General features: G+C 40.5%; 1 protein-coding gene and 1 long non-coding RNA gene across 13 annotated transcripts in view; one reads left to right on the plus strand and one right to left on the minus strand.

Moving 5' to 3' along the window:
• Window positions 1–2,612: 2,612 nt before the first annotated feature.
• Window positions 2,613–5,018, minus strand: AGR2 (anterior gradient 2, protein disulphide isomerase family member). Its single transcript, XM_010712742.4, has 7 exons — window positions 4,887–5,018; window positions 4,747–4,810; window positions 4,612–4,664; window positions 4,258–4,331; window positions 3,804–3,867; window positions 3,360–3,443; window positions 2,613–2,928 (listed from the first exon to the last, which is right to left on the minus strand). The coding sequence occupies exons 1-7, from the start codon at window positions 5,014–5,016 to the stop codon at window positions 2,879–2,881; spliced, it is 519 nt and encodes a 172-aa protein (XP_010711044.2). The 5' UTR covers window positions 5,017–5,018; the 3' UTR covers window positions 2,613–2,878.
• The window catches only part of LOC116216748 (uncharacterized), a 161,857-nt gene continuing 147,633 nt past the window's right edge, over window positions 4,961–19,184 (plus strand). For 5 of the 12 annotated variants that reach the window (XR_014883870.1, XR_014883866.1, XR_014883875.1 and 2 more), the window contains exon 1: window positions 4,967–5,109. This is a non-coding gene — a long non-coding RNA (uncharacterized LOC116216748). Of the gene's footprint in view, window positions 5,110–19,184 lie in introns of all 12 variants that reach the window. The other 7 variants (XR_014883869.1, XR_014883865.1, XR_014883867.1 and 4 more) reach the window with 3 other exon arrangements.

A 19,184-nucleotide genomic window follows, 5' to 3' on the forward strand; every position in this document is an offset into this window, starting at 1 on the left:
GAGCTGGAAGGTGTCAACAGCGGTGTCAACACCAGAGGTGCACAATGTTCCAGTTATTTCTAATCACAATGAATCACAGGCCTGCACAGTACCTGTTCTTCATTAAGTTGCTGCCTCTGGCACGGTATGTAGCTGCTGTAGCCTGAAAAAGACAGCTCTGCAGGAGGAGAAAGTGAGGCTTATTAAATTAAACTGCCAAATAATACAGCATCTGAGTGTGGAGGAAAGAGGGAGGCAGTAAATGTTAATAGTGGTAGCTCTCAAAGGGCTCTCCCTTTGCTGAGAAGGTGCTTTCTTGCTTTGGGAAAGGAATCTGAAAGAAGATGAAATATATGCTTATCAGAACACTTTGAGACTGTTGTGTGCCTAGAGCTGCTCAAGGAGTTGTCATGAGGCTTCAAAGGGAAATGTTGAACCTGAACAGATCATCCCAAAGCCGTCCTAAGCAGCAGTTAGTTTTCCTAGTCCCTGTACTTTGTGTGTTAATGTAATAAATTAGAGGTGAAGTATTAAGAAGTTGTAAGAAGGTTGAAATAATATTCTGTTTTTTGATTCTTCCTTCTTGTTATTAATTTATTTACAGCTTGGTTGGGGCGGCTCTGGTTTCATTAATATAGTAGGTGACACTGGAATGTGATTTTGCATTTCTGAGAAAATAGTGAAAATGTGACGATGTTAGAGCTGTCACATCTCAGAACATTTAGTGTGAGTTTGCTTTAGTGTTCAAAAGACAGGTAGTGGTGTGTAGAGTTTGATTAAAGCTTTTCTATTTTATATGTAACACTTTGTCTTTTGAAGGCTGTGGTTTAAACAAACAACAACACAAAAACAAGCCCAAACAACTGCAAACCTTGAAATTCACATCAGAGATGGATTCACTTTCTTAAGGTTGGGGGGAAGGACACAATGAAACAGATTTATTCTGACTTTGGAACTGGGAAAGAGACTTGCTTTAGAGGTCTAACTAGCATTACTTGCATATCAGTATACAAAAGATGCTGTACTCTTCTAATGTATTTAGATGGAACTTTTAATTAATTTTTTTTTTGTGGGTTTGTCTTTTTTTTTTTTTCTTTTTTTCTTTCCTGTCTTTCCTCTTGAGAAAACAGTTTTGGACATACAACACTTTTATTCTTGCTATTTTCTGGAGAGGTGCATTAATTTTTCTGACTGTTTTAGAGTTCGACTTAATTGTGACCAAATCTTCTAGAAGCTCATTAACAGTAGCAGGATATCAGAATAACAAGGCAGTTTGGGAGCATTCAGTGCTTATATTAAATGCTTTTTGACCTTAATTATGTTGAAATGCCTTCATAAAACCCATTATTCTTGAAGAAGCAGAAATCTGTCTTCTCTTTCTTTAAGATGTCCACAGATAAATAACTGCCTAAAAACAAAACCATATAATTCTAAATTGTTACTTAGTGTAGCAGAAACGCTCAGCCACAGCTTGAACCAGTGATTGAGCACCTGGTGTGAAGGCAGGGCCAACCTAGAGGAGCTCAGGTGCATGCAATGCTTCTCCAGGATCCGCCCCTTCCCAGACCTCATATAAGGGTTGGCAGTGGAGGTGAGGGTGTCTTGTCTGGAGATCCCTGCCCGGATCCAGGCCTCTTGTCTGGAGGCCTGCTAAGGGTAAGCACTTTTTCTCCCTTTGTTTCTGTGGCTGCTGCACTGGGACTTGTTCTCATTTGCTGTAGCCTGGGATTGTGCCAACCTGCTACAATCGCTGTACTTTCCATCGCATTACGTCATGCTTAGACACTTCAACAAGTCTTTAAATAGTTAGACCTAGTGGAAAGGCCTAGAGGACCTGCAGAAATCCCAAGTGCAGAAAACCCTGTTCATCCTGTGCACTTGAAGTTACTGAGCGCACGCCTCAGAAATAATTTCCCAGATTTTCTGAAGAGATTGAGTTTTATTTTAAGTAACTTGGATTGGAGCCTCTGTAATAATTTGTATTTAGTGGAGGCCTGAGCCTTAAGGTGGTACCGACTTGCTTGGCGTTCAACAGCACGGTTTGTTTAAATCTGTTGTCCTTTTTAGGCTTGTAAATAAGCAATCTCAAGCCATAAAAAGATCTGGAAACTAACCGTACACACTAAATATAATTTCTCTTGCTATTAGTCTCAAGGCTTTACTGAATTCCAGTGTGATCCAAGATCTTCTAAGGGAAGCAGTTTTTAACTTCTTTCTAAAAAGAGCCTACTGTAGAAATGGTGATCCTCCAATCACTTCAGACACAGCCAGTTTTAAAACCAGTATCACGTGCAAACAATCACATCCTCTTATCTCAGATGATTGAAAATGTGTTCCTCTTTTTAAAGGCTCAGGCATTAGGCACGTTACCACACAATTAACTGTAAGCATAGAAAGGTCTGCACTTCTTATCTAACTATAAAGAGAGGAGTGGTAATGAGAGCTGGGCATAGGGTCCTGTTACAAGAAAATGAATGAAGAGAAAGTGTGCTGAGGAATGGAGCTTTACTAGCTGCTAAAACTGCAGACAGAAGGTGCTTGAATAGAACATTACAAGCTGTGGAAGTAAGTAAAGCTGATTTTACTGCAATAGTGATAGATAATAGGGAGGAATAAAAAAAACACAGCAACACTTTGTGTGTAAACAGTTGAAATGGATTTATTAAAAAAAAAATCATTTGTACAATCGGGTCATACAGTGTTCTCCTGTATGTCTTAAATTAAAAGCCTCCAGCTTTTATAAATGCTGCCCTGTACAGAAGTGCTAACATAAAACCAGTGTTTATGTTCATAAACCAGCACTATACATTACTAACTATCACTAAGTAGTCTCTTCAGCAGTGTGAATGAGTGGAGAAGAGGTGAAAACCAGACTTGGTCTTTCAGGCCATCCTCCTCATTACAGCTCAGTCTTCAGCAGCTTCAATGCTTTCTGCATATTTGAATACACTAGAAATGAAATATTCATGCAAGTTATTTTTGTTGCAACTTCATCTGCCAGTGACCAATTACTGTAAAGAAATGTCATTATTATTAAAGCTGTGTTCAAAAGCCAACAGCTATAATGAATCTGATGCACTGCATCTTATGAACTCTGGTAACCTGGAGATGTAGGGCTTTATAATGGTTTAACATCTCATAAAATGAATATAAAAACAGATCTATATTTTTCTTAGCTTGAGCCCCCTGCACTTGTCCTGTTATATGGCTTGGCTTTACAAGTACTTTGAGGACAAGCTGATGCAGTAAGTCATGCAGTTACACCCTTCCCAAACCTACTCCTACTGGCAGATAATGGTCCTTCAGCAAGCACTAGGTGTATGGGTAATGCCTGTGCTATCCAGGAAAAGATGTGACTGCTTTGGGAACATGTAACTTACACAGGGAAATGTCAGAGGGCTCATATGCATAGAGACGGTTCGAGTATCTTCCAGTAATATCTGCTCTCACAGTCAGGGAAGGATCTGGAAAAGAGGAGGAGAAAAGTTGCAGAGCACAAGAGTAACCTTGAAGCAGAAAAAAATCTTCCTGCACTTCTGCTTGCTTCCTAAGTTTTCCCGCAAGACAAATCTGCTTCCACTAAAAACCATCTCACCTTCATTCTGTGAATTAACTGAACTTCTGTGCTAAACATTTTGTTTGCAGTTTTGTTAGGAAGTAGGTTTGGTTCTGATCTGTGTTGATCAGCTTTAGACCCATTTCACTGCATAGTGCATAGTTGCTATGATCTACTGAAAGTGATCTTTATGACCTAGGTTTATAGGGATGTGTTAGTGATATGTGTACCTCAATACAGGGAGGGCTGTCATCTGAGAGGTACTCACCAATGAACAAAATCCGAGGGACGTACTGGCCATCAGGTGCAAGGTTCTTGTCTGTGGTTTCATACTGGAAGAAAGCAGATGAGGTTCCAGGTCAAGATTGCAAGACAGCATGTAACATGGACGTTTTCTTCTTCTTTATGCTCAGCATAATGCAGGCTAAGCAATACATCAACAATTTCAGAAATCCGCTGCTTGGGATGCAATCTTTAAACTGCTAGAGCTGAGACTTGATGATAACAGTCAATGACAGTATTACATTAAAATTTAAATTCCTTCCTATTTAGTGGTTATGGGAGCTGGAGTTGAAAGAGCTTTGTTACTAAATCTATTATGCTCCAGCACTGAGCATTTTTCCTAGCCAATCCCAGCTGTAAAAGTGCCTACTTAGAGCTAGAAGAGACAATCAAAAATAAAACTTTATTGCTTTCACCTGAAGTGTGAAAGGGACACTTACCACAAGGTTCAGGAGAATGAATTTTTCAGCCAATTTCTGTATTTCCTTATGTTCAGCAAAGACCTTCTTGAGTGCTAGAGTGAAAGCAATGAAGAATAATAATAATTATTATTTTTTTTAAAAAGGCCTGTAATGTTGCTCTAGAGAAGAAAATTCAAACAAACTGATAGAATGAACATGAGAACATGCAGTATACAGTTAGAGCAAATAGAATTTTTATGTCCATTGCACTGACAGATGATTAACTCTGTTTTATTCTGTGGTAAAGAGTGAGCGTGGTGGTACAAAGCTGCTTTCTTTTTTTGTTTTGTTGTTGTTTTTTGTTTTTTGTTTTTTTCATTGCCGATTTCTTACCTTGGCTGTGTGGGCAGTCATCCAGGTGGTGGATAATCATCAGGGGCTTATTGCTGGGGGAGAGGAAGGAGCCCGGTTAGCGGGGCGGTGCGCAGGGCGGCGGGTAGGGGGCGCAGTAGCGCGGGGGCGCCCTACCTGTTCTTGGCGCGGAAGAGGGCTTCCTCATACGTCTGCGTCCAGATGAGCTGGTCCCCCCAGCCTGCCCAGGGGAAAGGAGAGAGTAGGAAAAACTCACATACATACAGGAGCGATCTGTAGTATCTATGTGTTTTTACCTCTGGAGAGTGTTTGAGGCAGTTTTGGTTTAGTGCTAGTCTCCTTCGTCTCCTTCTTGCCTATATCTTTTGCCAGAACACAGGAGATGGCCACGAGCAGCAGGAACACGGACACGTAGCTCTTCTCCATGGCTGCCCCTGGGATGAGGAAGAGAGCCTTCGTTTTCCCCGTGCCTCCCTGCTGCTCGTTCTGAGGTGCAGCCGGAGGCACCGCCGTGGTCAGGTATGCAGCTGGGTGAGTCAGCTAACTGCTCCAGGTGGGGGATCCAGGGAGTGTAAGGAAAGGGAGAGGTTTGCTTTGCAAAGAGTCATGAAGGATTTGGCTGCTTTCTGCTGCGTTCGTGCCATTGACCTGTGGTCCTCTTAAGATGTGCACCTGTGTTAAGTTTCTCTCTGTTCCTTTTTCATATATTGAAACATATATTTGCTCAGTGAAACAACAGTTTTGTCGATTTCAAAAGTACTTCTAAGTCCTAACGAACTCCTATTTCACTCTGGATCTCCCAGTGATAAAGTAACTGGGCAGTTTAACAGCATGGGCATTGACAAATTAACTCATGTCGGCTCTTCATCCCTTTTGCAGCAAGAGCAACTCAGATGAGATGTAAAACTCTAAGCTGGGTTTAATAGTGATTCATTAGCATAGACACAGCCTAATGCTGCTGTTGAAACTGCAAACTGTCCCGTCTCCTTTAATTAGCATCATCTAATCCTGAAAAGCGATTGAATCTATAATAGAATGAGTGGAGAACGGTGAGAACTAATGGCAAAATGCACTTTATATGCAGCACAAAGCATATTGCTTGTCCTGCACCTGTCTGAGGCGTGTGGAGACGAGGCATGACTGATGGAAGCTCCTCAGTATTTCAGCTGGGATGCTTTGAAGGGGGAGAACGCTTTAGCATGACCCTGTTTTCTCATTAAAGTTATTCCTAAAACTGAAATACCAGTATATTGGGTACTGTAGAAAGACGTAAGGAATTCCAAAGCCAATACAGAAAATTCAAAACATTCATGCAAAAATTTAAATAGACAGCTTCTAAATTCAGACAGTGAAAGTGAGAAATCTGGGAAAATAGTCATTTTCTGGCTAAGAACTGCAGGAGGAGGCAATAGCTGAATCTGCATCAGTGATACAATGTTCTTAACTGCTGGGTGTCCAATAGACCTCAAGCAACCACGAATGGATTTCAAGAGCATGAAATAGGATTTTGCAGGAGACTACCTGTCCCAAGAAAAGTCTCCTTGGCAAGGAAGAAAATTGAGTAAATTTACATTAAATATAATGGATTTTCGAGGCTGCCTTGAGTTGTTTTAGCTGTAGCTGTGTAGAGGAAGTAATGCTTACTGAAAGGAGAAAAAAAAAAAAAAGTATTGGATGACAAGGAAGTCAAAGACCAGGCAAAGTTTACACTGTTACTGGTGCAGAAAGCAAGGCAGAAACATTAAACCTCCTCTTTGAAAACTTCCCCTTTGGAAGGCTGTGCGCACTTCTGCTTAGCTTTTTGCCCCACAAAGCCCCTTCTCTGCTGCGTCTTGTAACTTGCAAAGACAACATATGTCTGTGTGTCTTTATGGCTAGGAGCTGTGCCTCTCCCTCCCATTGCTGTAGCCCCAGTTAGCCCAGTGTTATGCAGGCAGTTCAGAAGAGTGAGCGCTGACTTACCCTGTGTGCTCAGCCAGGTGCCTGCCGGGGTGCGAAGGTGTTCCTGGTCACAGTGAGAGCACCACGCTCCCTCCTGCCTATTTATGCACCTTTGCACTCCCTGTCTCCACCCATGAGCTTTGAATTTGAATACTATTCCCAAAGAGCTACACTTGCCAATCTTTCCCATACCAAAGCATTCAGGGTTAATTTTGTTATGAACAAATACCACACTTTCCTGCTGTGCACCGACTGTAAAGCTCAGAGATGTTTCTGGGGGGTTTTTTAGAACATTTAGGAAAGTGATTTAAAAATGCTGGCAAAGATCCAAGTCCAGGTAAGCTTAAGTTGAGACTCCTGATTTGCCTGAGGAGTGATTTGTCTTTTCTTGATTGGCTGGAAAATGCACATGGGTCACCGTTCCTTTATTCCTCTGAAAAAGTTAAATTGGTGACTCAGAGCTCCAGAAGTTAATTAGGTAATTAACTGTGCACATTATACATGTATGTACACAAGCACAAATAACACCACACAATAAAAGTTTAATGAAATGTAAGAGAATGGTTATAAAGCTCTTGGCAGGGAGGTATTTTGTAGCTACAGGAACTATGCTTATAAGCTGAGGCTTAAATAAGAGTTTAACTCAAATTCCAAGTTTAATCAGTTGTGTGGACACTTATGCACCATGAAAACCATCCCTTTTAGATTTCAGACTCTCATATAACGTGGCAGCTCTCTCCCGTGTGTCCATCTTGGTGCTACAGGGCCTACCCTAATCCTTCCTCAGTGCAGCAAGAGGGTCTTTGGCACAACTGGCTGAAACAAAAATGTGTTCTGCTTGGTGCAGGCCTCCTGTGTTCTACTGTGATTGAAACTACAGGTTTACAGTGAGGGCTGAGTGTTACTCAGCTGGATAAGCAAAACCCATCCGATACATGGGTTTGCTCTCTGAGACCTACAGTGTTCCTCTGATGGCTGTTCGTGACATGCATGTTTTTTGAATATACTTAAGAGAAAATAGTGCTTTGGATCATTAAAAAAAAATCTTTTGTAAAAAGTGATTGGGAAAATGGGGTAAGAAGCGAGATGTTGAACTCAAGAAAGGAAGCAGCTGCTTTTACTTTCACGTGTACAGCAGTACCATGCTTTGCTTAGGTGCTTGACATATGAAAAGGGTGAAATCCAACTCCCAGGGAGGTCAGTCACTGTAATGTCCGTTTTTGTATGGTTTATGTCATCTATAGTCTGTCAAGGAATAAAGCGAGAGAGAGGGCATATGAATTCATATTTCTGCTCTGGTCCTTCTGTCTGAAGAATCGGAGATGTATTTTGTTAGCTTCAAATCATGTATCCAAAGCACATCCATGCAGTTTCTTCTAAAACACTCATTAATAAGTTTATGGGATCCACATGTGGATGCGTGAGTACTCGCTTTGGACAGTCAGGTTACATCCTCAATCTCAGTGCACATATACGAGTCAAAGATTGGATACTCATGTCTGAAATCTTGGTCTTAGACAATCAGAACCTACTGTAATGTTACTGACTGCTGCCTCAGGCTGCATCTGGTACCATCTGGCTGTTTTAAGCCTGTAACAGAAGTTTTTGTTATTCTCTGGTTAAGTAAGCCAATGAGCTGGTAGGCTTCTACTCCCTCACTTGGAGTAAAAATGAACGTTGCCTAAAACTGCATTCTCAAGACTGAATGCATATACACACGTTGGCTCCAGTCTTAGGTGAATTTCTACTTATTTTGTACCTTTGTTTTCTTCTGATTTCAGAAGATGTACTTTTGCCCACTTTTACATAGCTTTATGCTGATTTTTAAGAGTAGCTGCCAACTGGAGGTTCAATCATGCAAATGCAGTTATCACAAGGCCTGCACTGTCATCTCAAGCCTGGTGGTCTCAAAGGAGTTGGTTAAACATATCTCTAAAGCAGCCTCGTGCTGGGTTAATGAAGAGAGAGGGGTCCTCAGCCTTCTCCACAGCTCCCTGCCTGGGTCTGAGGCTGCACCAGGCTGCTTGATGTGTGTTGGTAACCAAATCCTACTCTAAATATTCTAGGAGAACTTGAAACAAAGCAGGCCTAGAAGGCCCAGAAGGTTTTCCTCTTTTGCTAGGAAGACTCCAATGCTGCTGATGTTTAACATCTTTACAAATCTAGTAATTGGATTTTTCCTTTGGTTTTCATTCCTCTGGTCTGTAGGTTGCCTTGCTCATCATGTTACACAGGAATCATCGCACTCGGCACTGGTATTATAGCCCTTTTAATGTCATTTTATGTAGCTGATATTTTTTTTTTTCTTACGTTCTGTAATAAGCTTTAGACCTCACACAGAAGCACAGGGAATTTTGTTCTGCTGTTTTTCCTAATTTCATAAAAAATACATGCTTTGAAGTCATGATCAAAATGAAAGCAAATGCTTTTCACAGGAGGAATGCAAGCAGAGAATGAAATGACAGTAACAAACTAGAAATACTCCAAGTTGAAGCCAGAGAGTGGTGTGTCTGGGAGTCCGTGAGCTTCCAGCGCTGTCAGAGCAATGGCACATTGTTACACTCATTGACTGAAAGTAGAATACATTAATTTGAGAACTGGTCAAACTTCTTTTGCCAGTGCTTTAACCATATTAACTGAATAGTGTGTGTGTGTGTGTGTGTGTGTATTTCACCACATTAACTGAATAGCATATATATATATATATATACATATTTCACTTGAAAACTGCTTGAATGAAATTTGCTTTATAGTTTTTCTGGAAAACCTTTAACTCTACATTTTAAAAGCTCTAACACCTCTGAATGAATTACTGTATTAACTTGGAGTACTTACTGTTTATTAGTAGTACTTATAAAATTGGATAGCAGAAGAAATGGTTAGAATTTAAAATATTGTATTCTTATAAGTGCTTGGTCTTTTGATCACTGCTTTCAAAGCAAAATATTATTCTGCAAGGATTTTGATGATATTTTTTTTCATTTATATATGCAAGTTTATAATACAAGTCAGCATCACTTGGTATAAATCAGTAGTCTGGAATAAGCCATCTTCAACGTAACCTTGGATAAAGATGAGGATTTATCATGTAACCAGTTTGTTACATTTTTACTCTGTTTTGAGCTGTGAAATACTGGAATATCTGGAAGGCATTGCTGAATTATGTGTTAAAATCGATATGTGGTTTGAACAGCCATAGCAAATACACCTGCTCTGGTATTGTTCAGTGCCCTTTCTCAGTACAACAGTAAGGAAGCTATCAAGATCTGTGACCAGAGAGGCTCAAGACTTTCAGCATACATGGAACTTAATTGTTCACCTTGTATTTAGTAAGAGAAACTCTTAGATTTGACTCTGAAATGAGATATTCAGTGAAGGATGAGGAAGGGTTCTTTGCCAGAAGGGATTGTGATGTGGAGGTACCTCAGTCTATGGAGAAGACCGTTTATCTAGTTGTCTTAGCTGGGCGAGTTAATTATAACTTAGAAGGCTTCATGCCTGAATTCCTGTACTTGGTTTTAAGTAAATGCATTTTAGTTAAATAATTAGCTGTGTTTAAAACAAAAAATAAATTCTGTACTTGGGGTTAAAGCCAATGATTTCAGTCTGAGTAACTGATGTTCAGTTTTTCAGAAATGGTTGAATCTGTAAGCCAACCGTTTTCTACTTTGACTGTACTGTAATGCATGTGGATGGAGGGGGAAGTTTGGGGTATTGAACAGCTTAATTCTACACCTGGTATCACATGGAGGGTTTTTAATTAATGTTTTTCTGGTAGTCTAAATTGTTTTTAAAACCTGCCTCCCCTGTTCATTGACTGATAAGCTCTGTTATAAGGAAAGTAGTGGGAGATGCCCCCTTACTGTGGTTGCTGTTTGCCACCTCGTATTCAGTGTTCTTGTTTTGAATTTGTTTGGTTATTTGTAGCTCAGACATAGAGTATTCAGTTTTCCTAGTGGTTTATTTCAAAGATCAGGAGATTTTTGACTTCTAGTAAGTACCAGTGCTCTGTGCACTGATAAAAATTTCTGTATTTTTTTCAATGGAACACTTCAGGTGCCAAACCCATCTATAAATCAACTGGAAAAAAAAGTCTTTCTTGCAACGGATGCAACCCTGTACCAGTATGTGCTCTGCATTTCTATAAGTGCCTGACAGGTGGCCAGGTGCAATAAGAAACACAGGATGCTGGCTCTGACTCCCAGAATCGGTCCCCAAATAGTATGGGAGAGGAATCTCTCTATTCTTAAATAAAGCTTTCCCTTCTCATTTACTTTTTTTTTTTTTAATGTATATCCACACTGATTCATAAATTTGTCTGCCCCAGAGTGCTGTCTGCCAGTAGTGAAACTTCAGCTGATTCTGCTGATATAAGGACACAATTTTCAGCCTCACTACTACTTGTGCGCTAATCTCACATGATTAAATATTACTTTTGTGATTAGGCTGATATCCTAATCAGCATCCTCTCTGTAATGGAGGACAGTTCCTCTCTGTTGTTGGTGCTGCTGGTTGTTTTTACCAAGCTCTGCAGTCTGTAGTGGTGTTGGCAATGCTGGCTGGCATGATGTGGTCCACAGCAGCCTCTGTCTTCTGCCAAACTTTTGACATTGCCTTGGCTTGTGCATCTAACACAGAATGTGAAGTTGCAATGAATCACTGGGATTATTTTGTCTTAAGGGACTCCATAGAGGTTCAGCAGGTAGCAGTGGATGATAAAACAGCGTATGAGCTGTGGCTTGGGAGATTCATAGTGGACATCAGGAAGATTATCTTCATAAAAAGGATTGTGTAGCAGTGGCACAGGTTATCCAGAGAGGTGGGAGGACAGCTTTGCTGTCAGATTTCCAAGAGCTGGCTCAATGAATTTGGATCTTATCATTATTCAGTGATCGTACAGAGGGAGGGGATTGGAAAGAGGATCTTCAACCTGCGTCTGACTTTCAACAGTTTAGCAGTTTATAACATGAACCTTGCAATTACACAGCAGTCCATTCCATCTGGCTCATGCTACTAGGCAGTTCCTACTGCTTCTGAAGGCTTCTTGCTACAATTCTTGTTGTCAAATATTGACATGATATACTTTATTTATACAGTATCTTAATGACATGTCATAGACCACTGGTGTGGCTTCCCATTGAGAAAAGTCATTCTGTTGCACAATGTTTCAAACAACTTTTTTTTTCCTCACCCAAATATATACTAAAAATTGCCTATATATCTATGCTGTTTTCTAAAATCTCGTATTTGCCAATACAGCAGGAAAATTAAGGTCATACACCTCTTATACTTTAAAAAGGTCTTAAGAAAAATGTAGAAATTCTTGTATAGCTATAAATTCTGACAATGCCAACGACAGAATTCTTCCCCTTTTTTTTGCACTCTCTGTTTGTATGAATGTCTTTCCCCCCCCCCCCCCCCCCCCGGATTTTCACTACTCTTCCTGCCTAAATGCCACTTAATGGATCACAGGGAAAAGAGTCTTCCTCTCTGATCATTTGCAGAGTAGCTTTTTATTGCCAGTAATCTCCTAGCATGCTTTACCAGTATTACTACCATGTGTTTCTTGCTAAGGAAGGAGAATTCGTGCAATATGCTGGCACAAAAGCAGGATCAGTGATAGTGGTTTCTCAAAGATCACCCATCATGAGGGAAGTTTGAGCCATTCCCTCAGTCAGAAACATCAAAATGTAGTTAACTTGGGTGAGAGATGTAGGATATGTCTGCAATAACATCCCCACAGTAAAAGTGATAAAATAAGGACTGAGCAGAGAGTGATGTGGACCAGAACCTGGCTGAACTGCCTGTCTTAAAGGGCTGTGATCATCACGAAGTCTGCCTTTTGGCCTGTTGCTAATGGTGTACCTGAGGTGTCAATACCCAATGTAATTTAACATCTTCATTAATGGATGGAAAAAAATGAACCCTTAACAAGTCTGCAGGAGATACAAAGCTGGGAGGAGTGACTGATAGACCAGGTGGTTGTGCTATCCTGCAGAGGAACATTCACAGGTTGGAGAAACGGGCTGATGGGAACTTCATTAAGTTCGACATTGAGCACTGCAATGTCCTACACCTGGGGATTTTAACCAGCTGGAGAGCAGCTTTGCCGAAAATGGCTTGGAGGTCCTGGTGAGCAAAAGTTGGACAGCATCAGGCCCTTGCAGCAAGGGCTGCCAACAGCCGTGTCAGGCAGAGCATTGCCAGCATGTTGAAGAAGATGAGGCCGCATCTAGAGCTCTGTCATGCTTCGTGCTGCAGCAAAGATATGGACATACTGCAGGAAATCTAGAAAATGACCTTAAATGTGGTGAATAAGCTGGAACTTCTCAACCTGTGGAAGAGGAGGCTCAGAGGTCTCTTATTAATCAATATTGATGGGTAGAAGTGAAGGTGATTGAGAAGAATCTGGCTCTTTCAAGTGACAGATTAAGAGGAAACGGGCCCAATTGAAATTTAGGAACTTCAATACAAATGTTAGAGAAATCTTTGTTTGTTAATTTTACTATTAAGATGATTAGACAATGGAACAGGTAACCACAGAGGTTGTGGAGTCTCCAACCTTGGGCTGGAGGATCAGTCCAAAACTCAATCAGATATGGCCTGAGCTGCTCCACCTGATCTGGCTTTCGTCAGGTGGAATTGGAGTACATGATTCCCAGAGATGCCTTTCAAATAAAAAAACTATGTGATTTTATGGTTGTGTGTATGTAGCATATATGAGAGAAAGCTTAAATAGCACAAAGGTGAACTTCTAATTGAACCCAGACGTATTCCATTTTCAGCTACTGCTAACCTATTGCCACATAAAAGCTAAATTAATAGAAGAATGCTGTAGTGCAATCACAGATTAGGATGCTATTGCTGGAACAGTAATAACTAGTTATTCAATTTTACACAAGAGGTGCTCATGTTTCACTACTACTATATGTTTCATATATTAAAGAAATGTTATATGATCCCTATCAGAATATTTAGCTGGCTAATTAAGCCAATTAGAATGACTTAAGGATACGTGTACTTAGAGTCCTGTTTAAACGTTTTTGCCTGGAAATGGCAAGCACACTCCCTCAGGTGGTGACACTAAACAAGCAGGATCAGTCACAGGGAACTGATAGGAGAATGGGTGTTACCACACTCCTGCTGGCCCCATTCCAGCTGGTCTCATGAGGCTCTATCTTCACATTTGAATGCTTTCGTACCTTCAACTGAGAGTGGCTAAAATAGAAGTGAGCTTAAGCAATGTGGTCTTCTCCAACCACCTCTTTCCTGTATCCAGCTGCACCATTGAGAGATTCCATAAGAGACAGGATCAAGTCGCAGGTGGTCACACCACAAATGAAATTGAGTGGAAAAGATGGACAAGGGACAATGATCTGAAAGCAGAGCATTTAAAGACTCACGAGGAGCTATGTGTATGTAAACTTGTGTGTACTGTAGATGGCCTGATTTGGTCCACTTGTGCTTTTAACCTATCTGAATAGAAAAGATGAAATATGGTGCCATTCTTGTTTTCTGGTGAAAAGCATGTAGCTATCCTACTTGAATTAGAGTTGAATGCAAGAGCTCTTTTTGAACAGCAGCAGGCTGGGACTTCAGTTCCTGCTCTCCTGCGCTGTGCAGCTGCTGGAGCTTCAGAGCAAACAAGCAGGGGCTGGCTGGTACCGGCCTCCTACTGCGCTCCACAGGTGGCACCAGTGGAAATAACCGGTGGCCTGGTGCCTGCCATGGTGAGGGTGTGGAAATCAGCAGCATGGGGAATGTACCTGTCAGTGGTTGATTGGTCTTTGCTTAGTATGGTGCTGGTTTGGTGGATTGGCTAGCAGGGCTGGAATACAAGATATTCATTTAATGCAGATTGCTGCTCCCTTTACTGATAGAGAATGCCGAGTTTCTTGCTAAAAAGCAAAAATTCCAAACAAACTGAAGGCATTGGATGGCTGATTCAAGGACACGATTTCAGCTGTCCCAGAGAGAAGCAGAAAGTAGAGGCTACGCTCTTCAGTAATGCACAACAACATGGGTACCACATGCTTCTGCCAACGGACCACAGGCACGGAGGCCCGTAATGGGCTATTCTTGTTTGCTCTCAGCCTGCCGGTGTGTCTGTGTTCATCAGTTCTCTAATCTGTAAGCCAAAAATGGTGAATATTAGTTATTTTCATTAGAAACTTATAGGACAGATGTAGCTTTCGCTTTTCTTCTGTGATTATCAAATAACCTGCATACAGTTGGCAGGCTCTGCCACCTGTTCTAGCTCCTTACATGTTCTGTTTTAAAATAGACACAAAGATATCACCCAGGAGCTCCAAATAACTTGCAGCTTTAGATGAGCTTGATGTGAACGCTTGGGTGTTGCAAATGCCATCCGTATGTACATGGGAGGCTGTGCCTATGGCTAGGAGTCACAGCTTCTGGCATGTTCTGTTGTAAAACCTTTCTCTTCTCTCCTCATATAGAAGATGACAGTCTATTAAGACTGTGCGTCCAGCTAATGCCTTCACTGTTGTTTTGTTAAACACCAGTTCATTCCGCTCAGGTTTCTTCTTGCTATCGACCAGTAGGGTTGTAGCACCTGTACTTCCCTGTGAACTTCCTGGTTGATGTGTGCGATGGATCAGTGGGAGCAGTCCCACCTTCTGCTCTTACTGGCCAAGCACCAGAAGTAAATAAATAACTTTCTTATTACTAGTATTAAAGTAGAATCATCTGAAAAGCCTAAGAGCCTAGTGTGCAGCAGGAAGCTATGTCTTGAACTAGGACACCATCCTCCTGACAATTATCACTGTTCTGCCCATGAAACTTAGGTGCTATTGCACTGTAATAATAGGAATTTTTCAGCTGTCTCTATGAAGCAAGCCAGTTGATTTTGAAAGAAAAGCAGCCCATTAGGAACATAAATCTCATAATGCAAGCAGCTATACCTTTTAACTGTTTTACTGCAGGCTGTAAGAATTTCTGAGAGTGTATGTGCATGTGCTAGTGCCTGTGCAGTGAAAATGTTTTGTGTTACATTTATTGTGGGGTGCTCAGATAATTCATCAGGACCAATTCCCACATGTGCATACACTTAACAAAGTGAAGGCCTAGGTACTCACAGGCTTTTTACTTCCTTTTATTCTGGAAAATAAGAAAAAATGGTTTAATTTAATAAATCTTTTCCAAATAACTAGCATGTGCCTTGGAATATACTTAAATTCCAGCTTCTCTATGCAACTCTCTTCAATTTATCTTAATGTAATCTCTAAAAATTATGATGTTAAACTCAAACTTTGTTATTGACCACATATAAATTCCTTTTTATAAAGGAATCCTACTGTGATGATCTGTTAGGGATCTCTGAGCCTAAAAATGTACAGGTAAGCCAGCAGAGTCAGTCTGAAACTGAACAACTCTTGCTTTTCCTGAGAGCATCAGCAGGTCTAATAAAATAATTCACCTTCCCTTACAACTGGTTTATATAGAAATTTTCCTTGGTGGAACATTTTGACATGGAAGATGCATCACGGCAGGAACTGAATTCTGTAAACCCACCTAGTCAAGCACGTGAAAATGCTCCAGTTTTCTTTGTTTCACTGACTTCTACCTGGTGAATCTAGCCTACGATGACCTGCAGGGCTTGTGAGCAGGAATCCGGCACAGCAGAGCTCTGGGTGTTGGCTCTCTGCTCTGTAGCACCATAGCAATTTGGGAGTGGCTTTGTTTAATTAATAATCAAAATACACTTCCTGCTTTTAGTTTTATTAGGGAAGGCTGGAGAGGGGCTGGTAGTAGTAATAAGATTTAAGTATTATGAGAGATGAATGAGAGATTCATTTCTGTTCATGAAGGATGATATTATTTTCTATTTGTGTGTATTTATGAAGGACGGTATTGCATTCTGAACATACTGGACAACCATCCTCATGCAGTTCTCAGGTAGCAAATCTTAGACGACTATAAGTTAATGCTGGGTTTATTGTGCTAGTTAAACAGTAGCTTGCAGCTGAGTTATCCAAAGAATGTGGCTGGCGTTTTACTAACAAGATTTGAATTGGATATAACACTAAATGCAAATAAAAGCTCCACCTATTTTAGTTTTGCTGTATCTTTCTCCACATTTTAAGACTGCATTATTCTCTAGTTCATGCTAAGTCAACATCAAAATCTCTTCTGAAAGACCTAGCAATGCTTCTTTCCTCATTAGCTGTAGGCACCAATGCTGATATTTTGAAAACTCAGTGTATTTGGGGGCTCTAATAATAGCACTATTTCTTTGTTTTAGTGAAGGTGCTCCCTCTCTGCCAACAGCCTGTTCACAGCTTCTGCACCATGCATATCTCCAAATAACAGTGGAATCAGATTTAGGGCACTGCCATTCATTCATTTTCCATTTCATTCAGACTTTTGCAAAGCTATGACTTATTCAGCCCTTTGGAATTGACAACCTGACAATCCAGAGAATTGTTTGCTGTCAACAAATGCGTTTACAGATACCAGTATAAAAAAAATCTTAATGAAGTTTCCCTACAGGTTACTTTGCAGTAGAGCTACTCTGAAACACAGGAGCTTTACAGTGATACAAACGCAATGTTTTGGAAAATGTTATTTGTGCCTAATATTTGAGGTACAGATAAAAAGATAGGATTTTTGCTTGTCAAATTGTCATTTTGAAAAAAAAATCTGTTTGGGAATGGAGTTTTTTCAAAATTTCTTACACACACAAAAAAGAAAATTATCTAGACAATTATTTGGGTTTACCTTCCCCACATGAAATTGTGTTGCAGAGCATTGCCTGTGCTGTCTCTAACTCCTGGAGATCTGTTAAGATCTGGAAGCATGAAGAATGCTTTAAGTGAAAGCAGTGAATCATTCACAAAGTCAGTGCTTTACAAAGCATTTAACTAGGTAGGTAGTCTGGTGGGAAATCAGCTAGATGAAACAAGTCATAAGAAGGTGGTGGGCAAAAAACATGACACAACAGATGAAATGGTAGAAGTACTTCTTCATAGGAGCTTTCTGCTCTTGGTAGAAAATAGGACAGCAGAACTTTGCCTAGAGTAAAACTGAGTTTTAGTGCTCCTCCAAGTGCAGTAAGGTTTTTGATGATATGAGAGCAAAAGATTTGTATTTTTTGAACTTTTGATTCGTTCTAACTGGAACTTCAGGACAAAACATCAGGGATCCTTGAGAAATTTTGGACTTGGTATTTGGGTCCACAAACCAGTTCTACAACTGGGTCTTACTGTTACTGAGTGTACACAGGATTATGTTACCTGTGCCGGGGCTGCCAGAGCAGAGTGATGTTGTATGTGCACACTGCAGTGCACGTTGGGGTATCAGCAGGTCACAACACAGACACATAAATGTTTGGTAAAGCTTCACCCTTGGGGTTGGAAATCTTAGCTTACACGATATGACACCAGGAGATATTTTAATCCCTGAAGGAATAAAATCAGACTGTTTAACATTGAGGTTATGGTGGGAGATAGCAGAGTTCATACTGTCTTTTTGACAGGTGGAGTGCATCAGATTCTTAATTACAGATGGCCTGTTAATTTCATAGCCAGGTGCTTTCATGCCTATCTACATCATCCATCACTTCTGCTGAGTCACTGGAGAACATACTCTTTATTCTTGGATGAGCTTTGTTGTATTGCTGGGTACCCCTTCAGGCTACATGAAGAATTTCACTTCTGCTAGATATGGTGTTAAGGTTAAGCCAGCAGAGGTGTGCCTGAGGGTCATGTGTAAGTGCTCAGTTCTGTCCTGGTTCCAGGCCAATTTCTGTAACAGAGCTGAGGCACCAGCCAAGGTGAGATTTTGTCCCACACCCTGAATGACGTGAGGGTGTGACAATATATGTATGATTACAGGTCTTCGTTTTAAGATGATGTGGCAAGGCAAACTTCTTACTACTTACCTCACATATTTTAATTCCTTACTGTTTTTAATTTTTCTGGATAGTGAAGATGCCAACAACCTTTAAAAAGCTCTTCTTGTGGCACGGAATGTGGATGTTAATTTATGCAAGCGATGGAGCATCTATGTATTTATGCATCCTGATACAGGATGTGCTGCAGAAGTGTCCTGGAACCACCTTCTTCTTAATTCCTCATTTTAGTTCTCTTGAAAAGTTAATTGGATAGAGTTTCTCAGTTTAAGCTGTAGCTTGGCTTGTGTTTCAGCTTGGTTTAATGACCAGCCTCCTTCCAGTCTATATATATCTAATCAGGAGGTGACCTAGGTCAAATAATATGTCTGCTGCAAATTTTGTTCTATTTGCAGTGTGTTTTGTTAAATTGATAGCAAATCTGTTTAGAACTCCTGCTGTGCAAACCCCTTTCAAAACACTTCTACCAAAGGAGTGATTTTGTGTTAGAATGTGAATGAGTGACTCCCTATTTCTTATTGTCTTAATGTTTTCAAGTACAGTTTCAGGGCTAATGTATAGCCTTTCTATATACATCTATGAAAGTTTCTGCTTCTCAAGCTGCTACTAATTTAAGTTTCAGAGAACTTCCTTTTGTATTAAGCAGTTAGTTATAGGCTTAGATTTAAATAACTCACTCTAAGTTTCAGGACTGTCCAAAATCTTGTTAACTCCTATTCCTGTTCTCTTTCCCGTTTCTAACCAATGCAAATCCATCTGTATCATTAACACCTACTCTAAG

This window comes from Meleagris gallopavo, chromosome 6, assembly GCF_905368555.1.
Source record: "Meleagris gallopavo chromosome 6, MGAL_WU_HG_1.1, whole genome shotgun sequence".
NCBI classification, from domain to species: Eukaryota; Metazoa; Chordata; class Aves; order Galliformes; family Phasianidae; genus Meleagris; species Meleagris gallopavo.

What these genes read in the sequence shown, in the direction of transcription:
- AGR2 (XM_010712742.4), bottom strand. Translation starts at nt 5,016, where the DNA reads ATGGAGAAGAGCTACGTGTCCGTGTTCCTGCTGCTCGTGGCCATCTCC. An exon ending in GCCTCAAACACTCTCCAGAG is followed by an intron (nt 4,811 to 4,886) that starts GTAAAAACACAT and finishes TCCCCTGGGCAG; the next exon opens with GCTGGGGGGACCAGCTCATC. An exon ending in TCATTCTCCTGAACCTTGTG is followed by an intron (nt 3,868 to 4,257) that starts GTAAGTGTCCCT and finishes GCTTTCTTCCAG; the next exon opens with TATGAAACCACAGACAAGAA.